This window comes from Zosterops lateralis, assembly GCF_965231275.1.
Source record: "Zosterops lateralis genome assembly, chromosome: 3".
In the NCBI taxonomy this organism is placed as follows: Eukaryota; Metazoa; Chordata; class Aves; order Passeriformes; family Zosteropidae; genus Zosterops; species Zosterops lateralis.
Window position 1 is genome coordinate 9,849,807 of NC_139764.1, and position 18,306 is coordinate 9,868,112.

Genomic DNA, 18,306 nt, shown 5'->3' on the forward strand with positions numbered 1-18,306 from the left:
CACACACTTCTTTTCCTCAACTGAGGAAGACCTGAAAAACCAGCTCCAATCACAGCAAAAATTACACTTCAGACAATATCTCAGCTCTGCAGACCTGAGTGACAGCCCAAGAGGGCACTAGAACACAGACATCAGACAGAGACAGTTCTGCCATGACCACATATGTGTCTTCTGTACATCCCATTGCACCTCAATCTGCTCCTCTCATAGAGCTGCCCAGTGGCTTTGGAAAGATGTGTTGGGATAAAGCTGTGTGGCCAGAGCAGCAGGACTGCCCTCCTTTCCCCTGTGCTGCTGGCCAAGACTAGTTGCTCCCTCAAGCAATAGGGGAGACCCTTACTAGGGGTTCTTTGGGCTGCTTCTATCAATAAGCTGCAGCTGACAATTAGCAAAAACCTGGCATGGGAGAAGCCAATTTCTCTGCTCCTTTTGCTATCGGAGTTGGAATCTGTAACAGACAAACTCCACAATGTGGCATAAGGTGCTGCATCCATGCCACCAAGGAGTTCAAGAAAAAATAATTTTTTTTGCCCCTTCATATTCTAGAAGTGCTCCCGAGCCTTACTTGAGGCACACAATCCAATTACTGTGTGGTGTACACCACCAGGAACCTCTGCAGACGTGTGCCAGGTCAGCGGGGCCCTAACAGAATCAGTGGAGCTGCAGAGGATGACTCAGAGACCCTAAACTAGGAAAAATACTTTGGTGAACATATAGTGAATCCAGACATGAGACAGTCAGAATTCCCCTCTGCCTGTGAAATGTGTGTGACACTTGTGCCAGTCCTTCTCAGATATTGCTGACAAAGAGTTGATCTCTGCAACCCATCTGTAACACAGGGTTAACAACATATATTACATTTTTAAGTACAGGTTGACAAGGTGAAAACAAGAGCTCCATCAGTTTTGGATGCATCACACATGCACCTGACCCCCAGTGCCATAGAGCCATGACAGAGTATCAAACAAGCAAAGCTCCTAACTGCTGAAGCTACATCCCAGAGAAATTGGCATTTCTGCACATCCCAATCATGCAACTAATGCTGGGTACCAAATGACAGGAGTGCACAAGTGACCTCCTGCAAAAAAAGCTGGCATGGCCAGCTGCTTCCAGCCAGGTGAGCATCCCACTTCACTGTGCCTTCTCTGCGATTTCCACCAAGGGCCACCCATTCCATTCATCTGCAGGAAGCAGGGGCCCTTCAGAGAAGAGTTCCACTGCATTATGCTGATTCAGAGAATAAATCTGCACAGGGCACGAGGCAAGGATCAGGTGAAGACAGGAGGATATGTAAGCAACAACTGTCACATTGCAGACACATGACAGGACTGAAGCTGCAGCTCCAAATCCCTGGCAGAGCTTTGCTTTGGAGGATTTGATTTTGTACCCACAGTGAGCAATTCTAATGTACCTCCTTATCTAAAAATAATTTTTGAAAAAGGTCTTGTAACATGTGGACTTGCATCAATGCTACAACAGGCACCAGTGGCTGCATTTAAACCCCTTAGTCTGCAGTTCAGCTCTCTACCAACAGTAATTGACAGCAATAGTGGGGCTGTGGTGAAGCAGCTCCCACTCACCCCATGGCTGTGACACATTTCCTCTGCAGAACAGGAACTCAGACCCTTGCATCTCCCAGGCTCAGTTCCAGATTTCAGAGGAAAGCAGCCAGTGGGCACAGTGTGTGCACCTGTAATCCAGCCCAGGCTTTCCCTTCTCTCCAAATGCTCCTGCTCCTCATGCTTGTATCCCACTTTCTCCACCATCTGCTCCTCCTACAGCTATCCCAGCTGCCTATACTCTTCACCTTCCTATTTCCCCTACTACTCAGAGCTTCTGCTGAGTTCTTGCTTTGTGTTTTCTTCCAGCTTCTCCTCCCCTCGTTTTTAGCCCTCTGAATTTAAATGTATTTCTTCCCATCTCCTTCCACATTCCAGGCTCTCTGGAGGGAGCAGACCAGGCTGCTTGCTGCCTTTAGCAGTGGCTGTGCTCTTTGGCAGAGGCCAGAAGACAAAAAAACTTCACTGATTTTGTAGCAGACACTCCTAGCAGGTACTATGCAATTATTCAATGGCATATGCTTTTGTAAGTTATATTCAAGTGCATTTTGCAACTATCCTGTATTTTCAAAATGCTCTGAAATTTAGAAGATAAATATGCACAGTTGCAGAATGGGCACAAAATGTAATGGTTGGACCATGGGTGATTCATCTTACATGGACTGAGCTACATCCCTCACATCCTATAAAGCCCACCACATATTCAGCTCAAGTGCAGCAGTCCAACAACAAAACTTTCCACACGGTGATTTCATTACCAGGCAAAATTCTGTACAACAACTCCATGTGATGAAGAGTTAACTTCAGTACACACTCACTGCATTTGAGGACGTGTACACACATTATTTACTTCTGGCATCTCAACATGAACTTGCTGAGCTAATGATATTCTGAGAAGGTGTCAAGGTTCCAGGTGCTGTGGGCAGTGCAGCACTGCCAGCACCTGCAGCAGGTGGTGGTGCTCTGGGCAAGGCAGAGCTGAACCCCCAAGTCTCACAGCACAGTCTTTCAGATAACACAAGCAGAGCCCAGCCCTTATCTCAGCAGTCAGTCAGGAGCCTGCAGCTCACTTCACAGTGGGATCTTTGGACTTTGCTCCATGGCCACAGGCCAGCTGAGGGAATTGCATCTGAACGAGGTGTCCTCTGCTGCTTGTGCTGGACGGGCACAGGGGCACTCTCTCCTCAGTGACACCAGTTCTGGGGTGGAAGTGATGCACTCTGATGTGTCTGGTGGCAATGCACAGCAACACAAATGTGCACAAAGTATCAGTTGCCATCCTGCCCGTGAGGCTACTGGCAAGATTAAACCAGACAACTCATGTTGTGTCAACAGGAACAGCAAGGAAGGACAACCCTGATGCACCTGAAACTGCTAGCCAAAACTTTCTACATATGGACAAAGCTGCCTGTATAAGACAGAGGAGAGAGGCAAGAGGATCCTGTCTGTCCATCCCACCATCAACAACAAAAGAGGAGGCTTAAGCTAGGAGACAAAAAGCAGTCCTACATTTTAAGGCAAGCAGCATCTACCCTAAAGGCTGAATCTGGATGTAAGCTTTTGAAAGTCTGTGGGATGCAGAAAGAACATAAAAATCCCATAAACACACTGGGTATTACCAGGTTTCACAAAGTCTCAGATTGGTACATCAGTCACAATAGAAATCTCCTTTTTCCCCCTCCCCCAGCCACGGCAGGCCACCAGAACTGCACTCGGAGACTGGAAGACAAATGGGCAGCTGCCTCTGGAGGCAATTGTGAGGAGACTAAAGATCAACTTGCAGCTGGCACTTCCACCCCCACCTCTCCTTAATACTTCAGTCCACTCGCTGCCAGACAAGGATCATGAGTCAGCTCCTAAACATATTCTCCTTGAAACAATAGCTATAGCTCTGTGCTGCAGCCATCCCACTGCTCCAGCTCCAAGGGACACGCCACAGTCACGGAAACAAAGGCACCAATTTTAACTTTAACCTACAGCAGCCCAACACCAGAGCTGAATGATATAATAAGCATGCTAAAGAATACTGTGCTAAACCTGGGAGATTAGCAAGGCTAATTTTGACATGTAACAGGCATGAAGTCAGTGCTGTAATGAAAATCTGCAGAAACAGCAAACAGAAGTGGGTTTAGGGCTACATGGTAAAGCAGATGGCTTTTGCTTAAACCTTTTCTGCTACAACAGGGTGCAGTTTGATACCACATCATTGTATGCTGCAGGACTAATTAGAGGGCAAAGGAGACAATTTAGCCTTTACAAATTAACTTTACCATAGCCAAAGGAGCTGCCCTCTCAATTCTGAGTAGCCACCACTCACTGAAACTCCTGCATTCACAAAGATGGAACCCCAGCACTGGTCTCTCAAGGACATTTCAAGAAGTAAAAAGCTTCCTTTTGCAAGGACAACCTTTCAGCTTACCCAGCTGATGACATCAAACTCAGGTTTTTCTGACCCAAGTGCTGTCAGGCAACAAAGAATTCAAATAACAGATAAAAAAACACACTAGAGATTTCTCAGAACTAGATGTCAAGTGATGAACTGGTGGTGACTGCTAAGCATTTAAAGAGCTGCGCACATAGCAAAGACATGGGAGAGTCTATGCCCATGCACCAAGAAACAGCATCCAGGACATGCCTTACCTGCAGCCAGTCCACTGGGACCCTCTGATGAGATGTTGCTCACAGAGCAACAGTGCAAGCTAACATGAGAGGAGATTTGAGTGACTGCTGTGTTTCTGGGTTTTTTGTAGCTAAGAGATCAGCAAACCCGTTGTCATTTCTCACCTCACCATAGCTGGTGTTTCTCACAGCTGAGTACCACCAGTGGCTTTGAAGAAGTCTCTAACCCCAAATGTCTCTAACCCCAATGAGCCACATTGCTCTACAAGCCAGAAGGGAAATTGGAGGTACAAGTAAAAGACTGACTCCCAACACGATAAAGAGACAGGAGAATTGAAGGAAAATCCACTGCCATGTGTGGTTCGTGGGACTGAGCAACACAAATCAGAAGTTCCTACAGTGCATCAATTTTACCCCTAACAGAGAGGTGAGTAATGCATACATTCTGTAAAAAAAAAAATAGCAGGCTGTATACATCTGTATCTTTTAAATTATTTTATTTTGTGTAAGCTAAAAGGAAATTTACACACTTAAATCTCAAAAGACCTTGGGCATGCATATTGACCTTTTTAGAGGTTCTTCGACATAGCTCTCTTTTTTCCATAGGAATTTCCCCAGACATTTACAACCCATAGTTTTTTACTGTATATACAGCCTAAAACCATAGCAATCTATGATTATGTCATTTTACACTGTGCAAAATCAAACAGGAATAGTGGTACAACAGAACATAAAAATTTTTAACAGGTAAATTTCATTGTAAGACATTCATATTGTTTTGGTCCTTCTTTTCCAAATCAAACTGATTAAGAGCAGACAACCTTCTAATGACCAAAAAAAAAAAAAAAAAAAATAATCAAGTGTTCAGACAGTAATCCATAACTGGAACAAGAAGTTACTGACAGCATACCTTTCAAAAGGCTATACAGTGACAGAGTCATACTACTGAAGTTCAAGAACATAAAAACTGATCAGCCAACCAATCAAACAGGGGGAGGGGATGGGGGAAAAGAAAAGGAAAAACACATCTTAAGCTTGTTAAAACACAAAAGAAATTACTGGGTTTTAAAGAAACAATAACTGAAAAACCCACAAAAGGGACAACATAACCTTTTGATTTTTTTTTTCCAGCAAGAAGTATTTTAATATATGCAGGAAAGAAAAAGTTGCTCAATGCAATCTGAAAGTCTTAAGGGGGAACTTCACAGATTGTGAAGATTGAAGTTTTCATTATGTGTTTATAGGATTTTTTTTTTTAACTTTTAAAAGTTTTTTAAGAAGGACACCACCAGTGTATTTCACAAAGACATAAATGTATACAGCCCAGCACAACAAAAAGAATAGATCTTCAAAAAGATTTACCCCCAATTATTTACATTTTTCTCTAATATAAATTTAGGACTCCAGTATGTAAATAAATATACATTACTATGTATACCTTTCTAGTGCTGCTTACCAACAAATCATCTGAACTTGATATTTTTTTAATTAAAGCAAGATTGCTTTTTACGACCCGCAGAGGGAAGAAAAAAAAATCAATAGAAAACGTCCAATTCACATCACTTTAGTCTACCTTTTCTTGGCAGCTTGTTGAAGGTGTTAATGTGGCTGGGAACATCAACACCTTGGCATGCATGAAAGTTAAGTCAGGAAGGCTAGAAATCACCTTGGCAGCCTCTTCACTAAGATGTTCTTCCTTTTTAGGCTTCCTGTTGGGAAGAAAAGAACAAAGTGCATTAATCTAGTACCTGATATCCTTGGGATCACTCAATCACTGATTGAAGCAATGTTCTGTCAGCTTGTCTCCCACTGACAGGCACTTCTGTAAGCTACTTGAAGGTAGTCTAATGTTATAATACCTACCTGCCTACCAATAATGTGTTAACAGAGAGTCAGCAAAATGTTCCTGTGTATATTGTTGCAATAAAGAAAAAAAACTCCTATTCAAATGATAATTTTTACAGATTTTTTTTTCTAGTTTTTAGCAGCTTCAAGACTTACTTTGAAGAGACAACCATGCCCATATTCTAGAAAAAAAAAACAGCTGGAGCATTAGTTCTAAACTACCTGAATCGGGTACAATTCTTCAAAATTAAAATGGGAAAGATCTTAAAAGGACATTAAGAAACTCCTAAGTTACTTCTCAATAATTTTAAAATAAAAAAAGCACTTAGGCTGTGTTTTCAACACGACTGTTCTCAGACTGCACATCATGCCACTCTACACTGTGATCCCAAAACCTTTTCTCCCCCTCAGGATTCAGCAGAAGGTGTCTCACAAATAAGTGTATCCACTTGCTTTGAAGTGCAGGAGTATGAGTAGCCACAATACATACAGCAGTTTGGGAATCACTAGGGTTTACTTTGCCTTTTGCATTATTCACAAGAATTACTGAGCACAAACAAATAAAGAAATCTGAATCCCATGTCGCTTGGTTCCCACTATTACGCAAAAAAACTCACACTTCCCAAGTGAAATGAAAGCTGGCTCAGACTGCCACAGACCCCTCTCCTTTGCCCAAACATCCACACTTTACACACATCTGGCTTATCTTTGAAGAACACTGCCTACTACCAGAAATACTCAGTTTTCCATCAAACATTATTCCAGTTTCAAAAAGGCACCTGCTAAAAATCCTGTAATGATGTAAGAAATTCCAACTGAACGAGCTCCCTCACCTTTGGGGAAAAAAAAAAAAAAAGCTGAGACAAAATGCTTGAACCAAAGAAACTGCTGTCTCTAGAACACTTCAGAAATTTCATTTCTGTATCTGGTCTCATTTATAAAACTTTAAACCAATCCCATGAGAGGGTAATGTCCACTCCAATCATGAAGCAGCTTGTACTTTTTTGTCAGCCCCCATGAGGATTGCTTCTCCAGCTGAGGAGAGCCCAGTGGAAAGCAAGGGGGCTACATGTTTGCTTCCACAGCAGCCTCAGAATTCCTTAGTTAGAAGGAAAAAAAGAACTGGAGTCAAACACATCCTTGACATCTGATGATTGTGTTGACCATCATCACTGATCATTCTGCTGACATTGAACTACCACTTTTGTTTGCTACTTGAAATCCCCACTCGATGAAAGTTCTCTGGATGAGGCACTCTAAACACTAAATCTGACTTACCTTCACAGAACAGCAATTTTTTTTTTTTTCCTCTACTGCAATGGAATTTCATGAGCTACTGACTAGGCAGATTACCAAATTCTGGAGGATAAACAAAGCTGTGTGCTGGATTTGCTGAAGGAAGAAGCAGAGAGCCAATGTGCCTCCTCTAACAACTTCACAGTCAGCTCTGTTTGCACTCAAAGGACTATCTCTGAGCTGTTGAAATGTGGTTCTCACCCACCACTGTGTTATCAGTATCTGGTGCCACCACTAATAATCACTTACCACAAGCCTCTTAAAGGTACAAACTCCTGATGATCAAGGACTTAGAGCTAACAAAGGAGTGCTTGACAGAGGAAGCCAAGGGAAGAAGACTGCCTTGGAGACGTTCCTGTAATTGTTCATCAGATGGAGCTCACACACTCCTTACTATTTATATTCCTCTTCCTCCTCTGCTCAACTACAGCACACTAAGGAATGGCACTGCTGGGTCCCAGAGGCAGCACTGCATTTCATGCCATGGCCACATGCAGCACCTTTATCACAGGACAATGCCATCACCCCTGCTGTCCCAGCTGCTCTCTCACCAGGGAGCCCAGCCAGGTGCCAGTCTCACCCAGTTACAAACTGCTCCCCTTCCGGCTGGAATGTTCCCCCTCTGCAATAATTTATCTGCTCCAACGCAATGTAAAAGGTATCTATAAAGCAGGAGAGGCTAACACACTAAAATAGGAACCACTGCTTAACCATGACCAAGACAGAACTATAGATACAATCACTTGCTAATGAGACTCAAACTCTTTTCTGAAATCATCTCAGTGCAGAAAAGGGTGAGATGGCCAAAATTCTCCATTCCTCAATGGAGAGAAGCAAACCCCTCTGCAATACAATAAAACTGGACACTGCAAGTACCCTGTCTGGGTAACAAGCAACACTTTTGCTAGCAAATATCAGCAGGGCAACCCCAAAGAGTTATTCATTAACTCTCTAATTTTAAAAGACAAAGAAGCATCATCACTGCAGAGAGGTCTTACTTAGCAAACTGTGATGTCCTTTAATAGAGGCAAGAGAAATAACTGTGCATTAACTTCAGCACCAGTTTTGCTGAAGATGTTCCTGTTCCCAAGAGCTTCTTTTGCAGAGCCCTGATCAGTTGAGGGGATTCTTGCAGAGCTTCTCCTGCTCATGCACTCCTCATTTCTAGGTACCATGGCCTAAAGAACAGACTCCGGAGGGGGTGGACTCTCAGTGGCAGCTGTACTACTTCTGTCTGCTTTGGAATCAGAACTTTAGATTACAAAACCATGAAAGAAAACCCATCCTTGGATCAAAACAAAGTCTCTGCCTCATTCAGGTTTCAAAATAATCCTCTACAGCACACTTTGTCCCCATCTATCTCTTCTCTTACACTAGGTTACATTCCCTCCCTACCCAAGCATTTGTATCAGCCCCTCTACCTGTAGGCACTAATTTCCTTTCCAAAGGCATGTGAACACTAAGCCACAAGAAATGAACCAGACTGACAGGCAGCAAAGTTGTTGGAAGAAAATCTGGCAAGAAAGAGGGAATGCTTTGTCCATCCATCACTCGCATGTCACTGTTCTGTTTTGCATTCCAACTCCTTCCTGCAGCATTCAAGTCTTTCAGGGCTTCAGCCACCTCTCATGTTTGCAAACGGTTTTTAGGACAGCACCAGCAAGGCCAGGCTTTATCAGCGATAATGAGCTGATTAGAGAAGTGTACTTTAAAAACACTCTGTAATTAGGAGTTAGCCTGCTCCATCCAATACCATCCCCAAGGAGTATTTCCAGTTTAAATGAGGAGGGTTTTGGCCATTTCTTGGAAAGGTATAAGTGCTCTGCTTTCCTTCAAAAAGACAGCAGATGAACTTTTGATCTCTGCCAATTCTATGGAACTAGGCAAGGCTGGAGAGTCTCTGTGGAATGCTGCACAGCATCCCTGACCTTCAACACTTACTGCTGCCATCAAGGTTTCAGGCTCAAGCTGAGGGGGAAGTTTCCTTCTTCTCCCAATACTTTCCTGCTGAGAAACTGACTTTCTGGTTCAAGAGATGGCTTTGCAACTAAAGACAGGGCTGTTTTAGACAAAGGCGACTCTTCACATGGCATCCCACAGCTGAACAGTCAAATTTTCACTCTAAACTTTACCCCGAAGATCTTGAGTTCAGCCAAGACATGGGATAGCCTCAGCACAACTGAAGTTGCCATCAAAGTGATCCTAATCCACTGGTTTTGTCTACCTCAGTCTGATAGTTAACATTTCCAGGCTGGTGCATGATCCTCCTTCTCGTTGACTGGCTGTACCCAGCTACTCCTATTTTAAAGTCTCCAGTTCATTTCAAAAGAATTTAAAAAATTGAAAAGAAAAACAAAATATATTACAAAAAGCTAACATTGTGCCACACTATTTGGCATACTCCTGAGGCTACACCTTCTTATTTCTCAGAAGGTTTCTAGCTTGAAAAAAACAGACTGCTTTTCTTTTGGGGAGCATGAAATCATGAATAAAAAGCACTTGATTTTTTTTTTTTTAATTAGAGTTGATAAGAATATACAAAATGTATTAAACTGTGAGAAGAGCTAATCCTTTTGTGTATCTGAACTTAGCCTCCAAGTCTGAGGTCCCCAGCCTGATATATTGCTACATCACAGATCTAGAACCAATTCCTCTCCAGAACAGGGGAAGAGCTCTGACATCTGGATAAACAGCTTTAAGAGGACAAGCAAGAGCTTTCAAGTGCATTGTAGAAGCACAAATGGGAAAAAACACAAACCCCTCATATATATATATATATATAAAAGAACAGAACAGAAAAATGAGGGTCAACATTCATTTAAGCAAAGCTCTTTTGTAAACAAAAAGCTAACACATCTTAAAGCAAGGTACAAATCTAAGAGCGCAGATACAACAAAGATACATTTGCATGTCCTGCTGTGCTTACTTTTAAATTAAGCTTAGAATATAATACAAAAGTATTTCAACTGTAACTAGGTTTTCTAATTCCTGAAAGCCAAATTGCCACTACAGTATCTCCAGGAAGGGTATGTGCACTCCATGGACAGAAAAAGAAGCAACCCAAAAGACCCAAAATCAGTATCAAGTGGGGAGTTCCCTCTACTGGTTCTCCCTTGAAATTTCATGGCTTGTTGATTTCATGTTCACTTTCAAAATTATCACTGCAGGAAAACTCGGAAGACAGTTTTCTCAGTGAAAGAACACGTTTTAAAAGAACCCTTGAAAATTACAAATTAGTAATTTTTAACAAGCCAACTCCATCCCACCATTACCATGCCTCCTCCTAAGGGCTGCAGCATGAAAACATATCTAAAAATAAACACTAAAGCTCACTTGGGAGTGAAGAAATGTTACCATCTACTTGTTGCACATTGAGGCACACACTTCTAAAAAACAATGTTTTACTTGGTAAAGACTCCTCAGCATTCCTTTTAATGGGAACAGACATTAATTATATGTTAAGATAGTCTAGGATCCTACTGCTAAGATATACGTAAAAAATAAACCTAAAGAATACAAGATAAATGGAGAGACTTATTCTGTTCCCAATCAAAAGTCCATACTTCAAGAAAGCCATTTGATGTCTAAAGCCTTTCCATTGATACTACCTATAAAAAAACCCACAAAACTACTTCATGTGTGCTCCACTGAGGCAGAAATGACATCCTAAACTAGCTCCACACTCAATCCTTAACCTGCAACAGCAAAATTAAACTAATGTTTGGTCACTGAAGTTCTGACAGGTGTTAGAAATATTTGTGAAGGGATAAATATAGTCATAATTACTAGTCTGTTATCATTTTACTTGTGGAACATTCTGTATTTATAAATTACAGAGAGTCCAAGGAGAGTCCTCTGTCTCAGTCCTAGGTCACTGAACTGATTCAGTTTACCCTGCAACACTCAGGAACCAGCTCTGGAGTTCAGCAAGTTGCCTCCTCACGTTCAGTTTTTGGCCCTACCTTTTCAACACAGGTCTTGGCAATCTTTTTCCTTCAGCTCATAAACTCTTACCCATCTTATTTTAGAGTTTTGAGATAATTTGAAATAGGAACTACACTACATTGAACTTCAAATTCAAAGCCTTTTGATCATTCAGGAACTTCCACCCTAAAACTTCACACACATTCAGGCCTCAACATTTCAAGCCACCCTTAGAAGAAAAGCATGCAATCAAGATTATTTTGCAATGAAGACTATTTACCTTGTGGACGTGCTTGCCTTCTCCACTGTGGACATGAGCCTTGCAAATGCATCAGTCACTCTGCTGCTTGCATTGGAAGTTTCCAGTTTTGAGGTTGTCAATTCATACAACTCAGGATCCACACCTTATAGTATAAAATAATAATCAGTGATGGTTGGTGGCAAGTAGAGTCATAATTAGTCACAGACCAACTTGCTAGAGACTGTTTTCTGTAAACATCTGAATCATTTATAATTTCAAGATACATGAAAAGAACATGACAGAACATGTTTCTGAAGCATCATACTCTCTCCCCATCCTTTTTCAGCAGCTTTTTAAGTTGCAGTACAAAACACACACCTTGGATCAAGTCTGGCATACAAGGTCTCAGTCTGTGAGTAAACAAAACCAGCCTGATTGACTTTTGACAGTGAAACCTGTATAAAATTGTCAAAATGGATTGTTTCAATTGCTTCTGCTCAACTGGCTGTATTAAAAGAACACTGCATGTTAACAGGGACCAACTCTTCACCTAGAGATTACAAACAACACTGGCCTGCAATAGAGTGCATTTAGCATCTGGCTTTTCACTGGGGGTTGTGTCGAAATTTTAAATGAGGAAAAGCAGCTTTTATGAAACACAGGAGTGGAATGGCATTAAAAAAAGTTACATATTAACATGCACAGGACTACCAAAACTGTAGTCTGTGCTCCCTTCTCGCCTTTCATGTATTTCTAAGGCATTAAGAATCTGAATGTTTCAGCCTTGAATTCCTGGCTTCAGGTATCTGAGGTCAGACGCTGAATTTTGACACCACATTTGTTGCAAATGGATTTCAAATTTTAGCAGCAGAGGTCATTCTGAAAACATTGCAAACAATGGAAACCTGTATGCACAAAATATATATGTATGAGTTAAATTCTACCTGTTTAGTATCAAGCATCACATCTCAGTAGGAAGTAGCTCTAGGATTTTTAAACATTGCATACTATTCCTCAAAAAAACCCCAAAAAACTCTAGGAATTAGAATTACCAAAATAAATCAAGAGGAAAGACTGTTATAACAAATTTTGTTGTATTTTAAATTGCTGATATTTCCCTAGTTACAGTTTCAGATATTTTATGCTTCAGGGGTTTCATGAAGTGTGCATATGTGCCATTCAAGGTGTTTTTCAAAGACAGCGCAGAATTTTTTCTCATAAGCACTGTGTTTATTTACAGACACCTCTGTACTAAACAGGTGCTCTGTACTAAACAGGAGCTGATGGTCCCATGCAGCTCCCTGATACAAACCCAGCATTTATTAATGTTTGCTGAGGATTGTATCCAGCTTACTTCCCAGGATCAAGATGCTTTTAGAAGCATTCCTGAAGAACCAAAAGATTGTTTTTGATTTGATTACTAAATATTTATTAAATATTTATTTAATAAAAAATTGATTAAAAATAAACGCCAGTGCCTATTGTCCTGCCTCTACCAGGAGTAACTGCAGCACTGTGTGTGGTAATAGATGATGTTAATCATCCTCAAACCTGCTTTGCAAGAGCTCTCCACAAGCAGTGTCTTGATCATTTATCCTTTTGGCACAAGTTAATTCTTCTTTTATTGTGAGGAAACTAAGCTGACCAAAATGTAAAATAAAGAAAATCATCTGGTTGATTAGAAATTAAACAGCTGTCCTTTTAACTTTTTTTTCTTTAATGTCTGGATTTTAACAGTTGATTTGATCCAGTTCCATGCAAAATATCAAAATATGTACTGTCCTGAGACCAGTATACCAAGACTTCTAATAATGTCAGATGTTTACAGAACTTCAAAAAGTAGGAAATAGCCCAAATATTCCATAAAATATCCACTTTCAATCAGGGAGAGGAAGCCTTGAAGAAATACACTTTGACTTGCAGAAGCCTGAGAAATCCCATTAAGGTACAAATTGGAAAGCTAATTGAAGGAAGGAGCCCTTTGACATGCAACTCTGCAACAAACATTAAATGCAACCTTGTAAGTTACATCATTTAGATATTCCCATTGACAGTCCTGTATTGGGATGTCACTGCTCAATTTACTGTTCTTTAGGCACCTCTTGCTCAGCTGCATTTATGTTAAACTATTAACATGAAAAATAAAACAATACACTGAATCTGTGGTAAAATACTAGAAATTAGTAACTCCCTGTTCACAATGTGGAATGAAAATTTTTATTCAAAAGTTATTTTCAGTAAAGAAGACATCAGACTGAGAAGAATTCAGTGTCAATCTATAGCAAGTAAAACTAAGTCTCCAAAGAAAGAATAAACTTCTGATAAAAGTATCTTCTTTAAGCAAAAAAAAATTCTAGCAATTTTTCTTTCAATTATTTTATGGATTTTTTAAGAGTTGCATATTCTCCATTTTACTCAAATGATGAGAGAATATTTAAGGAAACCACTGCAAAACCTTAATGAGATATTGAAGGAAAGTTAGCCAACCAAACCCCACACAAAGCTCCTAAACACACACACAAACACACGAGCTGCAAGCCATGATACAAATGACTTTCCCAGAAACAAGTCAGTAAGAAAAAAAAAAAAAAAAACAAAAAACCCCAAAGTCAAACCAAAATAAAGAAAGAAAAAAAAAAAAAAATGCACTATAGGGCATATTATACAAGGTGATATCTGTAACTTGATGAAACAACAACATAAAAAATAAAATGCAATAAAAGACTAATTCCTCCAGTAACCCCTTCCAGTGTGTATACCTTCTGCACAAGCAATAATGCACGTACCCAACTACACAAGCAATAATCCGTGTACTGGGCACTGGTGACTTGTGTCAGTGGAATTGCACACACTTAGAAAAGAATCTCTAGGACTCGAGCACCTTGACTTTGCTAGCTGTCACTTCCATGACAAATCTGCCCTCTTTCATCTGATAATGGTATTTCTCCAAGGTGGAATAAAAAGTCATTTAGATTGCCATGCCATAAAATTGCTCTCAGTGATTAGATTTTAAAACTAAAAAAGTGTGTTTCTAAAAACAACAAAAAAATCCATAATAATTATAATCACTTATTTGAAATGTGGGAGGACCCCAAACATCTAATGAATGGAGTTTAAAAACTAAAATCACTAAGAGGAAAAATATTTTTCCTATGAAGAAATTGATTATCATGGCTTCAGGCATTGTATTGAAGGAGTGCTTGCCTTATCAACTTAACCTAGGCACTGGAACAAATCCCCAAAGTGTTCCCTGAAATTCCTGCAGAAATTTATTCAAAGTGTAGGTTTTCACAAGCTCATGCAAAATACTCAGAACATGTAAAAACCACGTGATAAATTAATTCAATTACTTTCTGAGTAATTCAATGAGAGAGTAGTGTTTTCATCTCCTTTTTAAGGGAGTAAGTTGCAGATAAAATGCTTTAGCTTCAAAATTAACATCCATGAACTTCTAATACCCCACAAACATGCAACTATCCTTTTCTATTATAAAGGCTGTTAAAACACCTTTTTCACTGTATTATTAGTAGCAGTCCATGACCTCCTGGGCTGTGATGTATCAAGGTTGATAAATTTATATTCACACATGGCTTCCAAACATCCCGCAATTTGAAGGCACTCAGAGAAGAGAGCAAGCCTTGTATTTTAGCAATTGCCAGCCACATCGGCACCATTTTTTTGAATTTCCTTAAGTGCTTAGAAGAGTTAACTTCTGGAATTTCTAATTTGAAACAAGTGTTTTAACATCTTCTTTGCAAGAGCATAAAAGCCATTCATTCCTTCAGCAGGTGACAAATACAGAGCTGACAGTACCTTTTAAATACTTCGTACTCGATACAAAACATCAGAAAACAGAACACAGATTAAAGGAAAAACGCAGTAGAGAGACATTTTAGAGAAAAGGCAATGAAAAACTTCTCCTTGTTTGTAGGAAAGTCAAGTGATGTGCTCATGCTTTTTTAGTAAGTCGTTATATTCTTACAGTTGTGGTTTGAACACTCTGCTGACCTGGGATTGTGGTGGTGCTGCTAGAGCTACTGTCATCCACGGGCCCAAAGAAATCAAGGTTCAGAAGAGTGGAACCTCCACTAGCTTGAAATTCAGTGACCGTGTTGGTAGGCAGCCATATAGAAGGTAAGCCAAGGGAGGGGTTTATGTGTAAAAAGGGGTAAGACACACACTTGAACATGCAAGTTATAATTAGTACTCAGTACGCAATTTTAAAAAATCGACATGAAAACAATGCTTACAGTATTAGTTTGTACCTTCTAAAATGTTAACAACTTAATTCAGTGCACGTTTCCTCATGTACAATGCAGCAAGGAAATCAACACTAGTAACTTTAAAATAGAAATATTTATTTCGATCTAGAAATAAAAGAGAACCAGCACGACCCAGAGAGAAAGAGAGAGAGAGGTGACCAGTTAAAGGGAAACAATATATAGGTCAATTGATAGTTAAAATATAATGGGCTTTTTCTCCCCTCACTGAAATTGAAAGCCATTCTTTCATCAGGAAAACTTAGCAGAGCCTCAAATAGCAAAGAACAAAAAGAAAAAAAAAATAAAAACTTTATTTAGCAGCTTTAAGCTATTAATTATCATTATCTTAAAGCAGTGTGACCACTGGGTAACAAATGCCCCTCTTATGCCCAGTTCCTCACTGGCAAATTATACTGTTCCCCTTTAGTACTAAAACAGAAAAATCAAACCAAGATACATTTTAAAGTTGTTTGTTAAAAAGAAAGCATGATGATTGACTGAAGTAGTAAGACACCAGACAACAGCAAAAGGGTCCATCCAGGCTTTCCTTCAGCACCATGATATTGCTATCCAAACTCTTACATCCCACACACTCTGCAACAACAGTGTGGCAACACCAGTGCAGTAAGAGATGCACTTTTATCTGAGCCTGCCTTGGAGCTTGTGTGGCATCAATCAGTTGCTGTCAGCAGGCTCCTTGTAAAGGAGTTTCTTGATAGGTTTCTAGTCTGTCCATCAAACAAGTTTCCAGAACTTGTTTTATTTCCTTTGCATGCACTTACATTTCTGACACTGGAGGCAGTGGCACAAGTCACTCTGCTATTAAAATAGACATAGGTGAAGGGTCCTTTAGGTGATAACTATTTACATTTACAGATACAAATAAGTTCGTAGCTACTTCTTTAATATATTAGCTATAATTAGCTCTGTAGTGTAAGCAAAAGTGATCATGAATGAAGTCACATTTTTGAAATATAAAATTATCTTTAAATCTGAAAACTTTCAGCTCAGGAAGTGTATATTTTGCAAACAGTTTGTGGTTAAAATATTGTGCTTTGAAGTAGCCACTATACAGAAGTTTGTCATTCAGAGGATGTCTAAAGAGATAGCTGACTGGTGAAAAATACTTTTAAGAAGTAAAACTCATCAACCTAAAATGCTCATTTGTTCAGAGTTTCATTATAATCTGCAATTATACATAATGAAGTGTTAATATTGCCACTGTGTCACTAGCGTATGGCAGGAATCTAAAATAATACTTAACTTCGTATTTTTCAAACTATGCAATACTTCACATAAGGGGCAACTGTTAATCAGAAAGAAAGCCTGAATTTCCAAAGTTAGGAATAAGAAATAAGTATTTTATATATATATATTTTTATATATGTGTGTGTGTATATATATTTTAAAAAAATAATCAGCAGATAGATGTTTGTCTGAACTTTGTAGCTTTCTTATCTCTAGCTCTGGTGCTAGAGGCTCTACGGAGAGACGTACCATCTAAAGGGTTAGTAAGGCCACTGCTACTCCAGTCAAACTGGACAGGTGGTAGAGATTCCTAGAGTTGAAAAGTCAGAAATCAGATTTCATAGTCAGTTCAGGTTACAACAATGCAAAGCAGTTCAAACAACAGATTCTTTAGCATCTAAACACTAAAAAAAGACAACTAAATGATCAAACCCCAACTATTGGGAGATGTGTATTTCATAATATGCACTAGAGATTCAAAATAGATTCATTCTACCACAGGAAGTCCATTAAATTCTGAACAGCACAGATTAGGTAACTTCTAACTCAAACAGGATTGGTAATTTAACTAAAACATATGTATTGAATAACAAACCTTAAGGTATAGTTGGAAATTAAACTATTACTTCCACGGAAGATAAGGTTAGCATAAAAAGTTATGTATACACAATTACAGGGCAAATTCAGAACAGTGAAAGCTGTCTGTGCATCCATTCTTGATCATATGTATTATTTATCATCAAACAACCCATCATTCTTTTGGTTTGTTTTGCCCTTAAGAAACATAATCCCCACACAGGAGGGACAAACTATGAACACCCTCTCCACTCCACCTTCTTTAAAAATAAAAGTCCTGTGACAATGCATCCTTTCATATATCAGTTAACTCATCCTGATCTATATACAAACCATTGGCAGCAATGCTTGAACAAGAGGAGTATGGAAACATTGACTCCTCCTGGGAGCCCACCCTTGCCTTTTGGACACAAGTAAGCAGCAGGGACCATGCTCTACAGGGAAGGTGTGTTCAGGTGCACTGCCCTCCTGTACTCTCAGGACACAAACTGAGGAGTCAGTAGCAGAAATGTCTGGAACAAGCTGATCCTTTCTACTTTTGTGCATTACACTCTGCTCTCTCCCTAGTGAGGTCAGCTGTTGTGAAGCACTGGGAAAGGATGTGCCCTCAACTTCTAACAGAACAATCACAGTATGAAAGAAAAGCAACACATGTTCTCAGCCATGTTTTTTAAAATGCATCAGTATTCGCTAAGCTTCCAGGGGCTGAGACATACCTTCTCTTTGCTTTTGTAGA

The 18,306-nt window shown here is 39.8% G+C and overlaps 1 protein-coding gene across 2 annotated transcripts in view; it reads right to left on the reverse strand.

The window, feature by feature from the left end:
- Positions 1 to 4,658: 4,658 nt before the first annotated feature.
- Positions 4,659 to 18,306, reverse strand: part of AFTPH (aftiphilin) — a 41,825-nt gene continuing 28,177 nt past the window's right edge. Inside the window, exons 7-10 of one of the 2 annotated variants that reach the window (XM_083857799.1) lie at positions 17,244 to 17,304; positions 15,493 to 15,576; positions 11,524 to 11,647; positions 4,659 to 5,887 (exon numbers count right to left, since the gene is read on the reverse strand). In XM_083857799.1, the coding sequence (XP_083713925.1) occupies positions 5,743 to 5,887; positions 11,524 to 11,647; positions 15,493 to 15,576; positions 17,244 to 17,304 (414 nt within the window). In that variant the 3' untranslated portion in view covers positions 4,659 to 5,742. The remainder of the gene's footprint in view (positions 5,888 to 11,523; positions 11,648 to 15,492; positions 15,577 to 17,243; positions 17,305 to 18,306) is intronic. The other variant, XM_083857800.1, reaches the window with a different exon arrangement.